The 18,261-nt window shown below is 44.8% G+C and overlaps 1 protein-coding gene across 1 annotated transcript; it reads left to right on the top strand.

Annotated features, from left to right (window-relative positions):
* The first annotated feature begins 12,394 nt into the window (after nt 1-12,394).
* Nucleotides 12,395-13,429, top strand: LOC133228027 (ribosome maturation protein SBDS). Its single transcript, XM_061383288.1, has one exon. It carries the CDS (start codon nt 12,536-12,538, stop codon nt 13,286-13,288), a length of 753 nt encoding a protein of 250 aa, XP_061239272.1. The 5' UTR covers nt 12,395-12,535; the 3' UTR covers nt 13,289-13,429.
* The last annotated feature ends 4,832 nt before the right edge of the window (nt 13,430-18,261 follow it).

Here is an 18,261-nt window from a genome sequence, read left to right as displayed (position 1 = left end):
CCAAGGCAGAGAACCAACCAGAGTTGGTTCTCAGGGACCCCCCTCTCATTTCTACCATTTTTACTGCTTTTCTATTTGAGGGCTCTGGGTAAGAGGTGACTGGAAAAAAAGGGTTGTAAAGCCAAAAAAAAAAAAAAAAATGCATGAAAACCTCTGTCTGTGGACCTAGTATAAAGTCTCAGTCTTGATATCTAGGGCCGCCGTGGCTGGCTAGACTGACTCTGTGGCATGATTCTTGTCAATAGGAAAGAATATAAATTTTTTATGCTTCCTGTTCTTACTCTCAACCCAATTATAATGGGGAAGTACGGTTCCTGGACTGGTCTCTTCACCCGCTCTCCCTGGCCACACGCTGGGTATTGGCTGGGGCTCCAGCTTCTTGGCAAAGGCTAGGACAGGGTGGTTGATAACATTGCCATAGATGTTAAATGGCCGAGGAAGCCACCTCTTCACCGGAGGGCCTGGATCCTTGCTGAGAGACCATGCCCAGAAGGACTGGCAAGGATAGGTGACGGGACTTGCTGGCTGTGGACACCCCTGTCCTCCAGTCCCCAGACCCTAAATATCTTATTTGTTTTTCCAGAGGGTCTTCTGGTAAGCCCAGCCATGGAACACCATGGAACAGAGGGTGGCACGGGATGTGGAGCTGAGGTGATGTGCAAGTCTGGAGCCCACCACACCTGGGATTGGGTCCCAGTTCTGCCGCCTAACTCGCTCTGAAGTAACTCCATGTGCCTGTTGCTATGTTAGATCCTGTAGGGGAAAAAGGAATTTGCACTCTAAATGGGGAGAAAGAAAATCCAACTTTTTGGCTGATAGGAAAGTTTACTTAGCCTCTTCACCTCCACCTCCCAAACAAGCCAGACAGAAACCCAGGAATTGAAGAGGAGAAACTTGGCGCAGTATCTTTCACTCTGCAGGAAGATTGGGAGAGGACAAAGGCTGTTGGCAGAAAAATTAGTTCAAAATTACATTCACAGGAAAAACGTGTCTCCGTAGTAGCCCTCTTTAAGGATTTTGGCAGGGAATAAATCCTTACAGTTTCAGATGTCTGGTATGTTTAGATACATATTCGGGGAAAGAGCAAATGGCAAACTGGAATGGTAGACCCGGAAACCTTCCTCCTCCACAGGGACCCAGAGGGCCCCCCGCCACCATGCCCAGAAGCAGGAACTGGGGGCAGAGGAGACCCATCTTTGACTCATGACAGCGAGCAGAGCCAGAGCAATTTAGGAGCTACCCACGAGGACTTGGGTCTATGTGATGTGTGGGGAGGGGTGGTTCTGAGTGGTTTAGAGGGGAGAGTAAGGAAGAAGGGGAACTTTAGGAAGGAGTTAAAAGAGACAAGGACTGAAGGCAAAGGAAGGAAAAGGCAGCTTAGGGAAAGAGGGCTTGGTCCCATGGAACAGTGGTCCCCAACTTTTTGGCACAAGGGACATGGAAGACAATTTTGCATGGACAGCAGGTAGGGGATGGTTTCAGGATGATTCAAATACATTACATTTATTGGGCACTTTGGGGGCTTCCCTGGTGGCTCAGTGGTAAAGAACGCACCTGCAATGCAGGAGCTGTAGGAAACATGGGTTTGATCCCTGGGTCAGGAAGATCCCCTGAAGGAGGAAAGTATTCTTTCCTGGAGACTCCCATGGACAGAGGAGGCTGGTAGACCACAGTCCATGGGGTTGCAAGAGTTGGATATGACTGAAGCGACTTAGCAGGCATGCATTGGGCACTTTATTCTATTATTACATCAGCTCCACATCGAATCATCTGGCGTTAGATCCTAAAGTTTGAGGACCCTCTACCTGGAAGACTCCTCTGGGTTCCAGGGAGTGTCCATGTGTAGGCATAATCGGACTTCACCTCAGAGAAGGGAGGGTACCTCGAGGTGGCCAGGATGTCTCAGGGAACAGGCAGGATTTGAGCTGAACCCTGGAGGACAGAAAGATTTTCATAGCCAGGTAGAGGGGGTCAGTGAGGACACTTCAGGTGTAAGGCTGTGTGGTGAATAAGCTGTGTTTTGGTCCTAGCCTCTGCTGCATCCTCCTGTCTCCTTTACTGGCTGCCCTCCCCCACCCTCAACAGGGCTTCTGAGCCCATCCTAGCAGTGGCCGTGGCCCCATCTCCTTGCCCACAAGGCTGAAGCATTTACTCAGGTCTGGGACTAGCCCTTCCTGGGGTCTGGAGGCGATGGCAGACAGCCCTCACCCTGCCTTAAACATCTACGCAGCGGAAGGTGAATTTCACATTTCCAATTATGACACAATCTGCTTGGTGTGGAAGTGGGAGCCTGTTGACTTTAACAGCCCAGCTGTTCCTGTCTTCCGGACGATAGTGAAAATCTCTTCCGAGCAGAGGGGCGAACAGTCTGAAGTTCTGATGGGAGTCCTCCCGGCTGCCACAGAAGAGCAGTTTGTTACGGTAACGTGGCCCTGGGGGCCTCCGTGTTCCTTTCTCGTGCGATGCAGATGGGACCACCAGGCCCGGCTGTGCTGGGAGCTATTTTCTAAATGTCACAATTCTCTGAGATGAGTGAGTCCCATATTTCTTACGGTTTCTTAAAGCCTGTATTACAGAGCTGTCATTTGTTTGGGCTTCCTACCAGCTTCCTTCCCTCCCCCTTCTCCCTGTCTTACCCTCCTTATGAGGAGGTGGAGGGAAAAGCCCCTATTTCTTTCTGCTCATCAAACTGAGCCCTGCCTGCTTTCCCAAGGCTTAGTCCTTCCTCTGATCCCTGTGCCTGGCTGCCCTCTCCACTGGAAGGGACAAGCCCTCTTACCACCAGGGATTTTTCAGAGGGGGCCCTTGAACCTGCTCTTGGCTCTTTAACTTCTAATTGCCTTTTAATGCCTCACCTTCTTCTATCTGCCTTTTGAATCCCATCACTCGTTTCCAGCCTTGTAGAAGAGGCTGTCTCACAAAATTAATTGCAAAGCAATGGAAAATGTAAATGTAGTAGAAAACATGATGAATCCCTCTTCTGAGACTAAAGTATGGTTAAAAATGGTTTATTCATTTTTAGCTTAGTCCTCTCTCTGATGAACAGCTGAGCTGGTACAGCTTTTTGGGCTTCTTGGTAAGGGTCAGTATGAACACTCTTACCATTGTTCACATCTGAGGTTTTACTGTAAAGCAATGAGTGTAATTTTTTTTTTTACATAAATATACCACAATTTTGTGAAATGGAAAACTGCCTTCTTCAATGTTATCAACTGGTAAGTACTTTACACACACCAATTGTGTGTTTAGAATTGATAATGCAAAGGTTTTCATCAAAATTTCATCTGAGTCTGTTCATAAAAAATTGACATATGTCAGAAAGTACAATATTTCAGCATCTAAGTTATATTTGCAAAATGGCTTCTTAAATATGGAAGTGGCTTAAAAAGTGTTTGTCGGATCATAAGTTCTGATTTTTAGTTTCAGAACGTATCACCCCGGTAACCATACCCTCATGCCCAGGGTGTGTCATTGCATACAAACATTGATCAGACTTCAGCATCAGTTTGTATGTCATACAAGAAAACCACATTCATCTCTCCACCATCACCTTCATATTGACCCAAAATGTTTCTACCTGCTTTACTCCAATGACTTTAGACTGTCTAACCTTCAGATATGAAACGTTCTTATAATGAAAGGTATTGAAAGAATAGCTACAGGCTCTGAATAGGATTCTTAAAGAGGATCTCAAAAATATTCTAACAATTGTAGCACTGAAAAAAAGAGACTCTGTCCCAAAGGATCCACTTTTTAAAATTGAAGTATAATTGCTTTACAATGTTGTGTTAGCTTCTGCTGTGCAGTGATGTGAATCGGCTATATGTATACATATCTATTCCCTCCATCTTGGACCCCCCACTATACTACCCATGTAGGTCATCACAGGGCACTCAGCTGAGCTCCCTGGGTCATACACGGCAGATTCCCACCATCCATCCATTGTACACATGGTTGTGTTGTTCTTGTTGTTCAGTCGCTAAGTTGCATCTGACTCTTTGCAACCCTATAGACTGTAGCATGCCAGGCTTCCCTGTCCTTCACTATCTCCTGGAATTTGCTCAAACTCATGTCCATTGAGTCAGTGATGCCATCCAACCATCTTACCCTTTGTCACCCCCTTCTCCATGTATTTAGGTCAAACCCAGTCTACCAGTTCATCCCACCTGCCCCTTCTCCTTCTGTACCCACATATCCATTCTTTACATCTTCATCTGTATTCTTGCTCTGCAAACAGGTTCACCTGTACCATTTTTCTAGATTCCACATATAAGTGTTAATGTACCAACAGGTCCACTTTGAAGGACATGGTTATTGGATCGTGGGCAGAGGAGGTGTCTTCCCCTGACTTCATGTATCTATGTGAAGAGCTACCTCTAGAATAGCGTTACTGGCTAATCCATGCCTCCTGCACTCCTCCCAGGGGGCAAAGAATAACTGAGACTAATGGTGACTTAGGGAGAAGACTGGTAACTTAGGGAGGACCAGACATGCATGGCTCAGCCCCTTCGGGCTCAACTTTCAGATATGCCAGATCTCTTGGCCCTGAAGTGAGAGGCCTGCCCTGGAGAGGTCTTCATGTGTGGGTCTGATTAACTTGGAGATAAAGTATTAGCAAGCCCTCCTGGCCACAGATCTAAAACCTCATGGTCAAAAAACTTGGCAATATTTTGAATTCTATCTTTAGGACGCGGTGTATTTCTCTCATTTAGTGTTTTATTTATTACTGTTTACTTTTGGCTGTGCTGGTGTCTTCATTGCTGCACAGGCTTTTCTTTAGCTGCAGTGAACGGGGGCTACTCTGTAGTTGTGCACAGGCTTCTCAATGCAGTGGCTTCTGCTGTGGAGCATAGGCTTGCTCTAGGGCACGCAGCCTTCAGTACTGTGCTCAGCGGTTGTGGCTCTGGGATTCTAGAGCACAGCCTCAGTAGTTGTGATGCACAAGCTTAGTTGCTTCATGGCATGAGGGATCCTCCTGGATTGGGGCTTGAACCCTTGTCTCCTGCATTAGCAGGCGACTTCTTTACACTGATCTACCAGAGAAGCCCTCTCATTTGGTTTTAATCTCCAGGGGTTGAAGAAAGAGGTGTTATTTATTAGCCCCAATGGCACCCCACTCCAGTACTTTTGCCTGGAAAATCCCATGGACGGAGGAGCCTGGTAGGCTGCAGTCCATGGGGTCGCTAGACTCGGACATGACTCAGTGTCTTCACTTTCACTTTTCACTTTCATGCATTGGAGAAGGAAATGGCAACCTACTCCAGTGTTCTTGTCTGGAGAATCCCAGGGACGGGGAAGCTGGTGGGCTGCCGTCTATGGGGTCGCACAGAGTCAGACACGACTGAAGCGACTTAGCAGCAGCAGCAACATACCATCAACTATGTTCATTTGGCTGTATAAATTTTTGTTGCCTTTATGAAAGCAGCTCCTTTGCATTACAGTTATACCTGATGTAGTAAAAAGCTAGGAACAACAAAAGAGGAAGTCTTCCTTGGCCCTATCCCTTTATTTTATTAACTTAAAAAATTTCAAGAAAAAAATTTCATCAGGAAATATGAAAGAGGGAAATGCCCATTTCCTACTTGTGGAAGAGAGTTGTGAGTAACTCCACTTGCTTTTGATAAAAAAGGGTGGTTTTTTTTTTTCCCCACAATAGTTTATTTTTATTTTATTTTACTTTTTTGGGAAGGTTTAATGTATCATTCTAGTGGAAGCCTTCCTTCATTGTGATAAAATTATCCCATTTCTTTTTAGAATCAATGGAAATGAACAACTTTTGCTGTGATTCTAATTTCTTCCTACAGTAGAAGCTCATACAGGGCAGGGCTATGCTGTTCAACGTGACCACACCTTCTCAGCTGCTGGATGTTCTGCTGTTTCTCCTTGCCTTCTCCTGAGGCTCAGGTGTGGTTGTTGGAGATTGTTAGGTGGAGGTTTCTGGAGAGAGGCCAAGGGATCTTTACCCTGAGGACCAGCATCACAGCTGAACTCTAGAAAGATGCTTTTTTCTTCCTGGTCTCCTTGTGCCCATCTGACCTGAGAGCAGGGAGAACTTAGCTCACCTGTCCTTTGGGTTTCCTCACTGGGGACAGATATAGACTTTCCCCTGCTGGTGTGCGTGGGGTGTGTGTGTGTGTGTGTGCGTGGGGTGTGTGTGTGTGTGTGTGTGTGTGTGATCTGCACACAATGAGCTCTACTAGCATCTGCAGTTCTGACCTGGACATTCCGAAACTGGGCCTCCAGGCTTTCAGTAGGCCCCACAATGGAGAAAAATTTCACCAGTTCTAGGAAAAAAATCTAGAAGATCTAGAAAAATCTTACCAGGGTCCCTGAGGCTTCCCCTGTATTCATCCTGGTGCCTTTAAGCTCCAGAGCTCCTTTGGTTGAGAATTAGAGATACATTGGAGATAGACATGCGGCAGGCAGGGGGTTCGTCTGGGGGGAACATTGTGTGGTCAAACCACTCTCTTTCCAGAATCTTCTTGATTCCATCCTTGCCTGTCCCCACAAAGTAAATATTAATACCATCATGGTTTATAGCAGTCACCTTGGAAACCCCAGGCACTTGAGAGCTGGTTTGTCCCAGGTGGGAACAAAATGTATTAGGCCCTTCAGCAAGGGCTAATGTGATTGATGTGCAATATAACCCGACTGCTTCTGAGCCTGGGCCTGGTAATTTGGCCAGGCTTCCCTCTCGTCTTGGTGCTCATGGGAATCCCTTCATACATAGTCCAATCTAGTTTCCCTTTGGGCTTTCTCTACCCAGTTTTGAACTTCTGGCTTCCTTGCCTCTTGTGGTCTCTGAACTTCGGTTTGAATCTCATCTTTTCAGGAGCTCTGTCTTGGTTGCCCCTCTAGATCTTGTCTCTAGAAGGAAGTGCCCTCTATAGAACCCTATTCCAGCCCTGGACCCTTGGCTGATGCCCTCTCTGGGTGGTGGAAATCAAACAGGTGCCTGATGTCAGATGTGACAGAACCTGAAGGCTGACGCAGGGAAGTTTTGCTTTGAATAAGAGGTGGCCCCTTTTTATTAGCAGAGGGATTTCCCCAGTGGCTCAGTCCGTAAAGAATCTGCCAGCAATGCAGGACACCTGGATGGCCCCTGGATTAGGAAGATCCCCTGGAGAAGGGAATGGCTATCCATGCTAGTATTCTTGCCTGGAGAATTCCAAGGACAGAGGAGCCTGGTGAGCTACAGTCCATGGAGTCGCAGAATCGGACACAACTGAATGACTAACAGGTTCATGTTTTCTTATTAGCAGACCTGGAATTGCATGGTCATATCCTATGACATTTCCAGAGCAGGTTTGGCAATATGGTTTTTTGGATACCCCAAACTGTCTCCAGTGTTTTTACAACTTTCATGAAGTTTGTATGTATTTCTCAAAACAAAGTTATTTTAGCTTTTTATTGCAAACAGAGCAGTAAGCCAGAAAGCAGGATGAGCAGGAAAAGAAGTGGGATTGTCACACAAAGCAGAGACAACTTTGGTGAGATTCCTTTCTGTCCTACTGGCCTTGTCTCTGTGCATGTGAAAATTAGGCCAAAAGAGGCTTAAGTAGAGAAAAAGGATTTTAATAGTAGAGAAGACTTGCCTCTTGATGTTTTATTTTCTCCCTCCTTGAATACCGAAACCAGACCCGTAAGTCTGGGTGTTTAATTTCTGTTTCTAGGACATGGAAAGGAATTTAGAGTTTTCAGAGCTGTAAGAGAATGAGAAGTGATTTGATTCAAATCCCTGTTCTATAGATGAGGTAGCTAAGGACCAAATTACTGAGCTGAGCCAGCTGAGGCTGCAGTCTGTTGGTGACAGGTATGCAACTCAACGCCAACCTCCTGACTGCCTGCTAGTTCTCTGTCCACTTATGTTCCTTCATGTTCAGAGGAGGGAAAGGAGGCTGGAGAAGTGGAAGAAGGTAGGTCTCAACATCCCTGCTCTCAGCTGACAGCAAGGATGCTGAGTGGAAGCTGCGAGAGAAGACACAGGAAATCAGTTAAAGTATAGCTTTGTGCTTTTCAGCGTCAAGCTTAGGTCAGCTGGGTGAGAAAAATGCAGAACTCGTAACTAGATGTTCCCTCGATTTCTCTAAATTTTGCAATAGAAGGTATGTAAGTCATATGTTTAAGGCAGTATCCAAAAACCTCACAGAAGCAGTTATGAAATATTTTGTTTTACTGGCAATGGGACAAAAATAATTGGGCATTAAATCAAGGAAATGGGGAAAAGGGAGCTGCAAATCAAGGGAAATGGTAGAAAATTAGGTCTTAGTGGAGAGAAATGTGTACATATGAACTGCTTGATGTTTCAGGGGAAGAAAGATAGTCCTGTAAATCTCCCCCTTTAACCCTTTAAATGTGAGGACTGAGTTGTGCTTGCCTCTTGGTGTTTGGGGAGCCATCCACTTTGCTGAGCAGGCAGTGGGGTGGGGCTTGGCTTCTCCCTGTCCCATATTGTCAGAAATGGAGTGTGATGATTTAGAATTAGCTCTTCTCTTTTATGGGCTTCCCTTGTAGCTCAGTTGGTAAAGAATCCGCCTGCAATGCAGGAGACCTGAGTTCAATCCCTGGGTTGGGGAGATGCCCTGGAGAAGGAAAAGGCCATCCACTCCAGTATTCTGGCCTGGAGAATTCCATGGATTGTATAGTCCATGGGGTCACGAAGAGTCAGACACAGGTGAGCAACTTCACTTCACTTCACTTGTCTTTTATGGGCTTCCCAGGTGATGCTAGTGGTAAAGAACCTGGCTGCCAGGAGACATAAGTTTGATCCCTGGGTTGGGAAGAACCCCCAGAGAAGGGCATGGAAACTCACTCCAGTATTCTTGCCTGGAGAATCCCATGGATAGAGGAGCCTGGTGGGCTACAGTCCATAGGGTTGCAAAGAATCGGACATGGCTAAGCAATTTAGTAAGCACGCATGCACTTGTCTTTTAAGGGGCTTCCCATGTGTCTCAGCGGTAAAGAATCTGCCTGCCAATGCAGGAAACTCAGGGGATGCAGGTTCGATCCCTGGGTCATGAAGATCCTCTGGAGGAGGAAATGGCAACCCACTCCAGTATTCTTGCCTGGGAAATCCCATGGACAGAGGATATGGCCGGCTATAGTCCATAAGGTTGCAAAGAGTTGGACACGACTGAGCGACTGAGCAGAGCAAAGCCCTTGTCTTTAATGGGAGTTTGGGATCAAATTCCTGGGACTCTCACAACCTCTGCATTTCTCTTGCCTCTCACTGGGCAGAGAGTGACCTCAGTCTCTCGGCAGCTTAGAACCAGGGAGATAAGCAAAGGCCTTTGCTGGAGGGCACTAGGGCCCTGCCACCAAGCCACATAATTTCATTAGATCCCACTGAAAGCATGCCTTATTATCGGTCTCCTCTATATGTACTTTCTATAAATTATAAATTAAAAAATAAATAATAAACACCTTTTTAATTGCATATCCTCTATTTTTTTCTCTTGTCAATTAAAGTGAACTTGCAAAGCTGCTTAACACAAAAAAGCTACACAGCCATCAACTCTTGTTAGATGTGGTACAAGCCGTTACACTGATTTTCCCATAGCTGCAAGGATTAATCACAGATAATCATCACAAAAGGATCACACCCGTATAAATAATATAAAAATAGCAAAATGCCCAAAGTGGAACTACTGACAAAAGAAGAAAACCACTTAAACATGGATACCTCTGACTTGCCACTTAGGGGGCAACGGAGTGGACACAGAGAGATCTTAATGCTTGCTCTTGAAAAATCCTAGATCTGGTCCATTTGATGAGGGATGTGGGACCAGGAAAGTGCTGAAGTGATTGACTGGCTCTGGGATGGAGGCAGCCTTTATATATTCATTTTTAAAGAATTTATTTATTTATGATGGTGCTGGGTCTGCTTTGCTGCACCCAGGCTTTCTCTAGTTGCAGCGAGTGGGGCACCTGTCCAGTTGTGGGGCACGGGCTTCTCACTGTGGTGGCTTTTCTTATCGTGGAGCAAGGGCACTTGATGGTTACCTGGCTTGGGCAGATAGAGACTCAGTCAGCATCGTTTGGTTCCTTTTTGAGTGGATCACTTGAGGAACACGGGTGTAGGGCACTGGGTTAGGTGAGGAGATGTAGTCATCTTTCTGCTATGACCTTAGGGTTTCATGAAGGGTTGGAGGTTTGAAGCCAGTTTCAAAGCGAGAAAGGCACTTGCCCTGGGAAGAGGACCCAGGACCAAAGGGACCACCACCACGTGTGGAGAATTAAGGTATTGGCATAACTGTGCCATCTTAGAACCAGGTGTTGGTGACGGCAGGCAGGCTACAGCTCACGGGTGCCGGCTTGAATAGTGTTCTGTCGGTGTTTGAGGCTATTGTGTGTGCTTTGCTTGTGTGGAGTAAAATGAAGTGGAGCTTGGGCGACATCTCAGCAGGTTAGATATGCTGAGGTCTAAAATGTTTCTCTTCAGATTGTGGATGAGAATACTGCTTCTGTTCTGACTGAATTGGTTCTGCATTTGAGGTTACAGGGCTTGTCCAATCAGTATCTTTTATCAACACTTGAAAGCTAACATTGGAAAAGGAAAAGGCTTAACTTCCCTCCTGCCTGGTCTTCCCAGCACCTGGGTGAGGGGTTTCACACGCTGCCTGTGCTGGGATTCACAGCTGGATGTACCGGGACCGAGCCCCAGGCCGCATCCCAGAGTCCCCAGTGATCACCTGGTCCTCCAGGAAGCCGAGGCAGGGCCTCTCAAGCTGTTTCGCGTGTTGCTCTCCAGTGTAACCTTCAGGTGGTTCTTCCCTTCCTCCCTCTAAACTCCTGTCTTGCTTTGCTTTGGAATCATGTGGTTGTCAGTCCTCAAGATGGCAAGACAAGGTGTCTGCAGGATAATGAACAGCTGTGGGAAGATAATTAATGCTCTCCGACCTTCCTTACAGACTTTACCACCTCGCCGCAGCACCGCCAGCAACATCTGTGCTTCCTAGCAGCTGAGCTGTAAAACACCCTTCTCTACTCTTCGTGAAACAACCGTCAGACGGGCCAGCACCCACATTAAGGGCAAAACTTACAAAATGCTACACGCGATGAGCTGCGCTGTTCCCAAGACACAGATGTTGAGTCTCTCCATGAGAGAAGAGGGATGAGAACTTTGGGATGTATTTGGTTCTGGTGTGGATGTGGAGGGAAGGCAGAGGTGGAGGACAGGAGGACCCGGGAGGAAAAGGCTTTCAGTCCTTTCTTCCAGGGAAGGTTGCTGAACCTGCAGGCTTTGGAGCCAGTCCAGAAGTGCTTCGTCAATCACCAGGGGAGAGGGTGGGGTCATCTGATAGAGGCCGCATTCAGAACAATGAGTAGAACGGCACAGGCACCATGCAGAGCAGACCTTTGTTGTAGGGACTTAGTGCAGCCGTTCCAGTGTGTACTTTCTGCATATCAGACCTGGTCTCATGTTCCATGATCTCTCTTCAACCTCAGACATAACAATATTTTATTTAAAAAATTTATTGGAGTATATTTGATTTATAACATTATGTTAGTTTCTGCTGTACAACAAAGTGAATCAGTAATAGGTACGCATACACCCCCTCTTTTTTGGATTCTCCTCTCATTTAGGTCACCACACAGCACTGCTGAGTAGAGTTTCCTGTGCTCTACAATTGTTGTTGCTCAGTTGCTAAGTTGTGTCTGACTCTTTGGGACCCCATGGACTGCAGCATGTTAGGCTTCCCTGCCTTTCACTATCTCCTAAAGTTTGCTCAGATTCATGTCCATCGAGTCAGTAATGCCATCCAACCATGTCATCCTCTGCTGCCCCCTTCTCCTACTCTCAATCTTTCCCAACATCAGGGTCTTTTCCAATGAGTCAGCTCTTTGCATCATGTGGCCAAAGGATGGGAGCTTCAGCTTTAGCATCAGTCCTTCCAATGAGTATTCAGGGTTGATTTCCTTTAGTATTGAGTGGTTTGATCACCTTGCTGTCCAAAGATGCTCAACATCACTCATTATCAGAGAAATGCAAATCAAAACCACTATAAGGTACCATTTCACACCAGTCAGAATGGCTGCAATCCAAAAGTCTACAAGCAATAAATGCTGGAGAGGGTGTGGAGAAAAGGGAACCCTCTTACACTGTTGGTGGGAATGCAAACTAGTACAGCCACTATGGAGAACAGTGTGGAGATTCCTTAAAAAACTGGAAATAGAACTGCCTTATGATCCAGCAATCCCACTGCTGGGCATACACACTGAGGAAACCAGAATTGAAAGAGACACATGTACCCCCAGTGTTCATCGCAGCACTGTTTATAATAGCCAGGACATGGAAGCAACCTAGATGTCCATCAGCAGATGAATGGATAAGAAAGCCGTGGTACATATACACAATGGAGTATTACTCAGCCATTAAAAAGAATACATTTGGGGTTAGTTACGGCGCCGCGCAGTGTGCGGGCGTTACTGTGCCGCGCGCCGCCGGGTGGTTACATCTAGGTGCGGGTGGCCCTGTGGCCAGCGGCGCGGGCCTGCCTTGGTTCGCCGGCCCCAAGATCTGTGAGCTGCCAAGATGTCGATCTTCACCCCCACAAACCAGATCCGCCTGACCAATGTGGCCGTGGTACGGATGAAGCGAGCCGGGAAGCGCTTCGAAATCGCCTGCTACAAAAACAAGGTCGTGGGCTGGCGGAGCGGCGTGGAAAAAGACCTTGATGAAGTGCTACAGACCCACTCAGTGTTTGTAAATGTCTCCAAAGGTCAGGTTGCAAAGAAGGAAGATCTCATCAGTGCATTTGGAACAGATGACCAGACTGAAATCTGTAAGCAGATTTTGACTAAAGGAGAGGTTCAAGTGTCAGACAAAGAACGGCACACACAGCTGGAGCAGATGTTCAGGGACATTGCAACTATTGTGGCCGACAAATGTGTGAACCCTGAAACAAAGAGACCATACACCGTTATCCTTATTGAGAGAGCCATGAAGGACATCCACTATTCAGTCAAACCCAACAAGAGCACGAAACAGCAGGCTTTGGAAGTGATAAAGCAGTTAAAAGAGAAAATGAAGATAGAACGTGCTCACATGAGACTTCGGTTCATCCTTCCAGTAAATGAAGGGAAGAAGCTGAAAGAAAAACTCAAGCCACTGATCAAGGTTATCGAAAGTGAAGACTACGGTCAACAGTTGGAAATTGTGTGTCTCATTGACCCCGGCTGCTTCAGAGAAGTCGATGAGCTCATAAAAAAGGAGACAAAAGGCAAGGGCTCCTTGGAAGTACTCAGCTTGAAAGACGTGGAAGAAGGAGACGAGAAGTTCGAGTGACTGTCACCCATCTCTTCAGCTATCAAACACTAAAGCATTTTCATTTCCCACAGTCCTGTTTTCTTTGTGTGATCAGCCAAATACTTGTTCGGATGAGTGAGTTGCTGTTTTGCATCTTTGTGGCAAACATGTACACGAAAAGACGTTCCTCAGTAAGTATGATGATGTGGAATTCATTTAGTTTTAATTATAAGATGGGGTTTTAGGCAAAAGTGAAAATCCAAGATAAAGTTCAGAGAAGCATTCAGTTGTTGCCTCATGCCCTTTGTAGCTTTCCCAGGTGAAAGTTATTGAGATAACTCTTCGGATAAAAAGTTAAATTTTGTACGTTGTAAGAAATTAATGTTAGAGGGTATATCTGTATGACAGAAAAGGAGGATTTGCCAAAAAAGAAAACATAGAATGTCTTATTTCTACTTAATGAAACGTGTGTATGGGGTAACTATATCACGACATAATATAAAACTTGATGATGACTTCCTGATTTTCTGAAAATAGATATATGATGACTGCAGGACTTTAATATTCATCAAACATGCTGCCATAACTTAGATTATTCTTGTAAAATATAAAGTCATTTATTTCTAATTTTAAAGTTTATATTATATATTATTAGAGCTGAAATCTTATGTAATCAATAAACCACTTTTATTTTTGTTAAGCTATGGCTTGTATTTCTAGACAGCTTCCTAACTCCCTTTCTTTTCTCTGCCTTTGTCTGGTAGGATGGGCGAGTATGGGCAAGTTCTTAGCAGGATTAAACTTGTTTGTTTGGGGAATGGGGTTGTTCAAGGCAGGCCTGTTCTGTTAAATACCTGGTAAATCTTAGTGAAAATAATTTGGGATGTAATTGAATTTGAGTATTAGTATTTGAGCATAAATAGACAATGTAAAAGTTGTTTAAATCTGCTTATCCTCAAAGAGATAGTCTAGAACACAAAGTAGGGTTTCCTCAGAATAAACATACAGATCAGATGTATTTTATGGACGGAAGTATTTTTAAGTGAAAAAGATTTCTTGACCTAAACAGGTCTTGATTGGTTTTATAAGCACACAGAATCCACTGCTAATACAATCTCTCAGAAGTGCCCCCATTTTACAAAAACTTCAATTGAAATGACGAACTCTAAGTTTTTCTCATAACGTTAGAAGAAGTATTTTTGTTGTTGAATAACATGGGACACACACTTTAATGCTGAAATTGAAATATTGTTTTGATACAGTCTTCAAGACCCCCCTCACTGATTCCGTTTACTTACATAATTTGTTTTTATGACGATAATCGAAACTTGAAATCCTGGGAAGAAATTTGAGCCAATGAGGTTTACATTTTTTATTTCTAGCTTAAACAGATAAAGCAGTATTTGGATCAAGTCATAATTGCTAAAATGTTCAACAGCTGCATATCAAAGCGAAAGATAAATGTTACTATAACACTGCCTTAAGTTTTTCCCGTTCTCATACTTATTTCTTCTAAAAAGCTGGAACTTTAAGAAATGTCAAATGTAGACCAACCTGAGTCATGTTTCTGAACCTATGACAAATAAAAAAATGTTTACCTTATATTAATTTCATTATTCAAAAAAAAAAAAAAAAGAATACATTTGAATCAGTTCTAATGAGGTGGATGAAACTAGAGCCTATTATACAGAGTGAAATAAGCCAGAAAGAAAAACACCAATACAGTATACTAATGCATATATATGGAATTTAGAAAGATGGTAACAATAACCCTGTATACAAGACAGCAAAAGAGACACTGATGTATAGAACAGTCTTTTGGACTCTGTGGGAGAGGGAGAGGGTGGGATGATTTGGGAGAATGGCATTGAAACATGTATAATATCATATATGAAATGAGTCGCCAGTCCAGGTTTGATGTACGATACTGGATGCTTGGGGTTGGTGCACTGGGACGACCCAGAGGGATGGTATGGGGAGGGAGGAGGGAGGAGGGTTCAGGATGGGGAACACATGTATACCTGTGGCGGATTCATTTTGATATATGGCAAAACCAATACAATATTGTAAAGTTAAAAAATAAAATAAAATAAAAAACAAAAACTGCTCACTGGGACGACCCAGAGGGATGGTACAGGGAGGGAGGAGGGGGGGTGGTTTGGGATGGGGAACACGTGTATACCTGTGGCAGATTCATGTTGATGTATGGCAAAACCAATACAATATTGTAAAGTAATTAACCTCCAATTAAAATAAATAAATTTATATTAAAACAAAAAACAACAACTCTTCTCTAACACCACAGTTTGAAGGCATCAATTCTTTGGCGCTAAACCTTCTTTATGGCCCAACTCTCACATAAGTACATGACTACTGGAAAAAATGTAGCTTTGACTACATGGTCCTCTGTCAACAAAGTGATATCTCTGCTTTTAAATACGCTGTCTAGGTTTGTCATAGCTTTTCTTCCAAGGAGCAAGTGTCTTTTAATTTTGTGGCTGCAGTCACTGTCCGTAGTGGTTTTGGAGCCCAAGAAAATAAAATATGTCACTGTTTCTGCTTTTCTCCCTTTGAATGTTAAAGTTTAAGCCAGTGTTTTCACTCTCCTCTCTCACCTTCAAGAGACTCTTTAATTCCTCTTGACCTTCTGCCATGAAGGTGGTATCACCTACATATCTGAGGTTGTTGATATTTTCCCCAGCAATCTTGATTCCGTTATATGTTCTATACAGTAGGTTCTCATTAGTTATCTATTTTGTATATAGTAGTTCAAGCATAGCAATATTTACTGAGTACCTATTACACCAGAAATGGCTTTAGCAGATTTTGTAACTTCGCACATGATGCAAATGCTTTAACAATAATGTCAACTTTCTCCCCTGGTTTATGAGTGCTAATTTGCATGTTTATGACTCGAGTCCCAGCTGCATTTGCAAAAGCTTAGTCTCTTTGTAGTCTCACCCACCCACCCTCAGCCACCATCCACGTATTCCTGGGCATTCCCAGGGGATGTCTCATCAGTGATCAAGGATGTGCCGCTCATGTTCTCCTGATCCTAGCTCTTGATGTTGTCTTTTATCCACAGGACCCTTGAGGGAGGGTATCCTGAGGCTGGTACCTTCCTGACTCAGGTGTTGGCTTTTGATGCTCTCTCCCAACATCGCTATTTGCACTTTACTGTACATCAGTGTCACACCTTGTTCTCTGTGCCCTCAAGTGGCACTGGAGTGTCTGGGGTAGCACAAATATTCCTGTGAAAAACAGCTCCTTTGCTTCTGCTTGTGACCCCTGTCTGTATTAGGCAAAGCCCAGCTGGAAATCTTACACACAGGATCCATTTATTTCCTTACTTCCTTTATCCCTCCATGGATGGAGCCCCAATCTCCTCCCCTAGCAGGCCACTTCCTCCCCTTGCAAGTAAGTACCTGGCCTGTGAGGTGGCCATACACCTCAATTGGCCTCACACAGGCCCTTTTTGACCTTAGCCCACCATCGAGTAATTCAGCTAACATCAGGTCTCAAATTGCCTGTCCAGGGGACATTCACTGCTGTTACAAAGAAAATGACATGGCATGGTGCAGATAAGGTCTAAATAATTTTGAATAAAAGCAGAAAAAGACTTTCTACCAAACAAACTTGAATAGCACCCTTGCTCAGAAGAATATGGAGACTCTGCTGGTTAGAGAGACCACAGCCATGGAGCTCAGGATGGGAACTTGCTGCTGGAGGGTTAAAGAGGCATAGCCAGCACTTTGCAGAGCTGAGAAGGGTGGCACCTTCTTAGAAATGAACTGCAGTCAGTTCTTAAAAGGCTATTCTCTGGCTAAGTGCTTAAGACAAGACTAAAACTACATTTCAGCCTCAAGGAAGCCATAAAGACAGAACCATGTGGGGCCATCAGGAAAGGGCTCAGGCAGGCCCAGGCCTGGTCCCTGCCTACAACTTATCACAGATTCTTCGGCAAGGATGCACAGGAGAGAGACATTCATATTCACTGCCTTTCTCTACACATTCTTAATAAATCCTTAAAAAATCCTTGGTAAACCCCCAAGTTAAAAACTCTTTGTTGTTGTTTAGCTGTTAAGTCATGTCCAACTCTTTGCAAGCCCATGGACTACAGCCTGCCAGGCTCCTCTGTCCATGGGATTTCCCAGGCAAGAATACTGGAGTGGGTTGCTGTTTCCTTTTCCAGGGGGTCTTCCTGACCCAGGGATGGAACCCATGTCTCCTGCATTGGCAAGCAGATTCTTTACCACTGAGCCACTGTGGAAGCCCAAACACTTGTTAGATGTTGCTAAAATAGAGACCTGGGCCCAGACAAAATATGCTTGACTAATGGAGTTGAGTCTCTGATGCCTAGACTTTTTAAAACTGTGATCTATTAGAGAGGCTTAGTTCTTTCTGAACCTACCAAGTAGTCAGTCTTCATTATCTGATTTAACGTTCTTCCTTGATCTATGGAATCCGTTTGTTTTGAGCCTGGCACAAGCCCTGACCCTCGAGTTGCTCACAGTCTAGAGGGAGAAAGGAATGCACACATGCTTAGTCACTTAGCCATGTCCAACTCTTTGTTACCCGTCTTTTCGACTGTAGCCCGCCAGGCTCCTTTATTCATGGGGTTTTCCAGGCAAGAATACTGATGTGGGTAGGTATTCCCTTTTCCAGAGGCTCTTCCCAACTCAAAGATCAAACCTGGGTCTCCTGCATTGCAGGCGGATTTTTTACTGTCTGAGCTACCAGGGAAGCCCAGAGGGGGAAATGGACAAATCAATGGTACAGAGTGTGAGAGTTGGTATTCAGGAATGCATAGAGGCAGTCAGAACTCATAGAGAAGATGCCAGCATCACATTTGATAGGGGTGGCTCAGGGGTGGAATTAAGGAAGGCTTCAGAGTGGCGGTAACTCCAGAGCTGAGTCTTAATAAGTGAAAGGGATTCTCAGAGTAAACAGTCGGTATAAAAACATGAAGCCTTGGGGAGCATGATGCATCTGAAGAACTATTGTCAATTCAC

This window comes from Bos javanicus, chromosome 16, assembly GCF_032452875.1.
Source record: "Bos javanicus breed banteng chromosome 16, ARS-OSU_banteng_1.0, whole genome shotgun sequence".
Taxonomy (NCBI): domain Eukaryota; kingdom Metazoa; phylum Chordata; class Mammalia; order Artiodactyla; family Bovidae; genus Bos; species Bos javanicus.
This window is presented reverse-complemented; position numbering and strand designations above follow the sequence as displayed.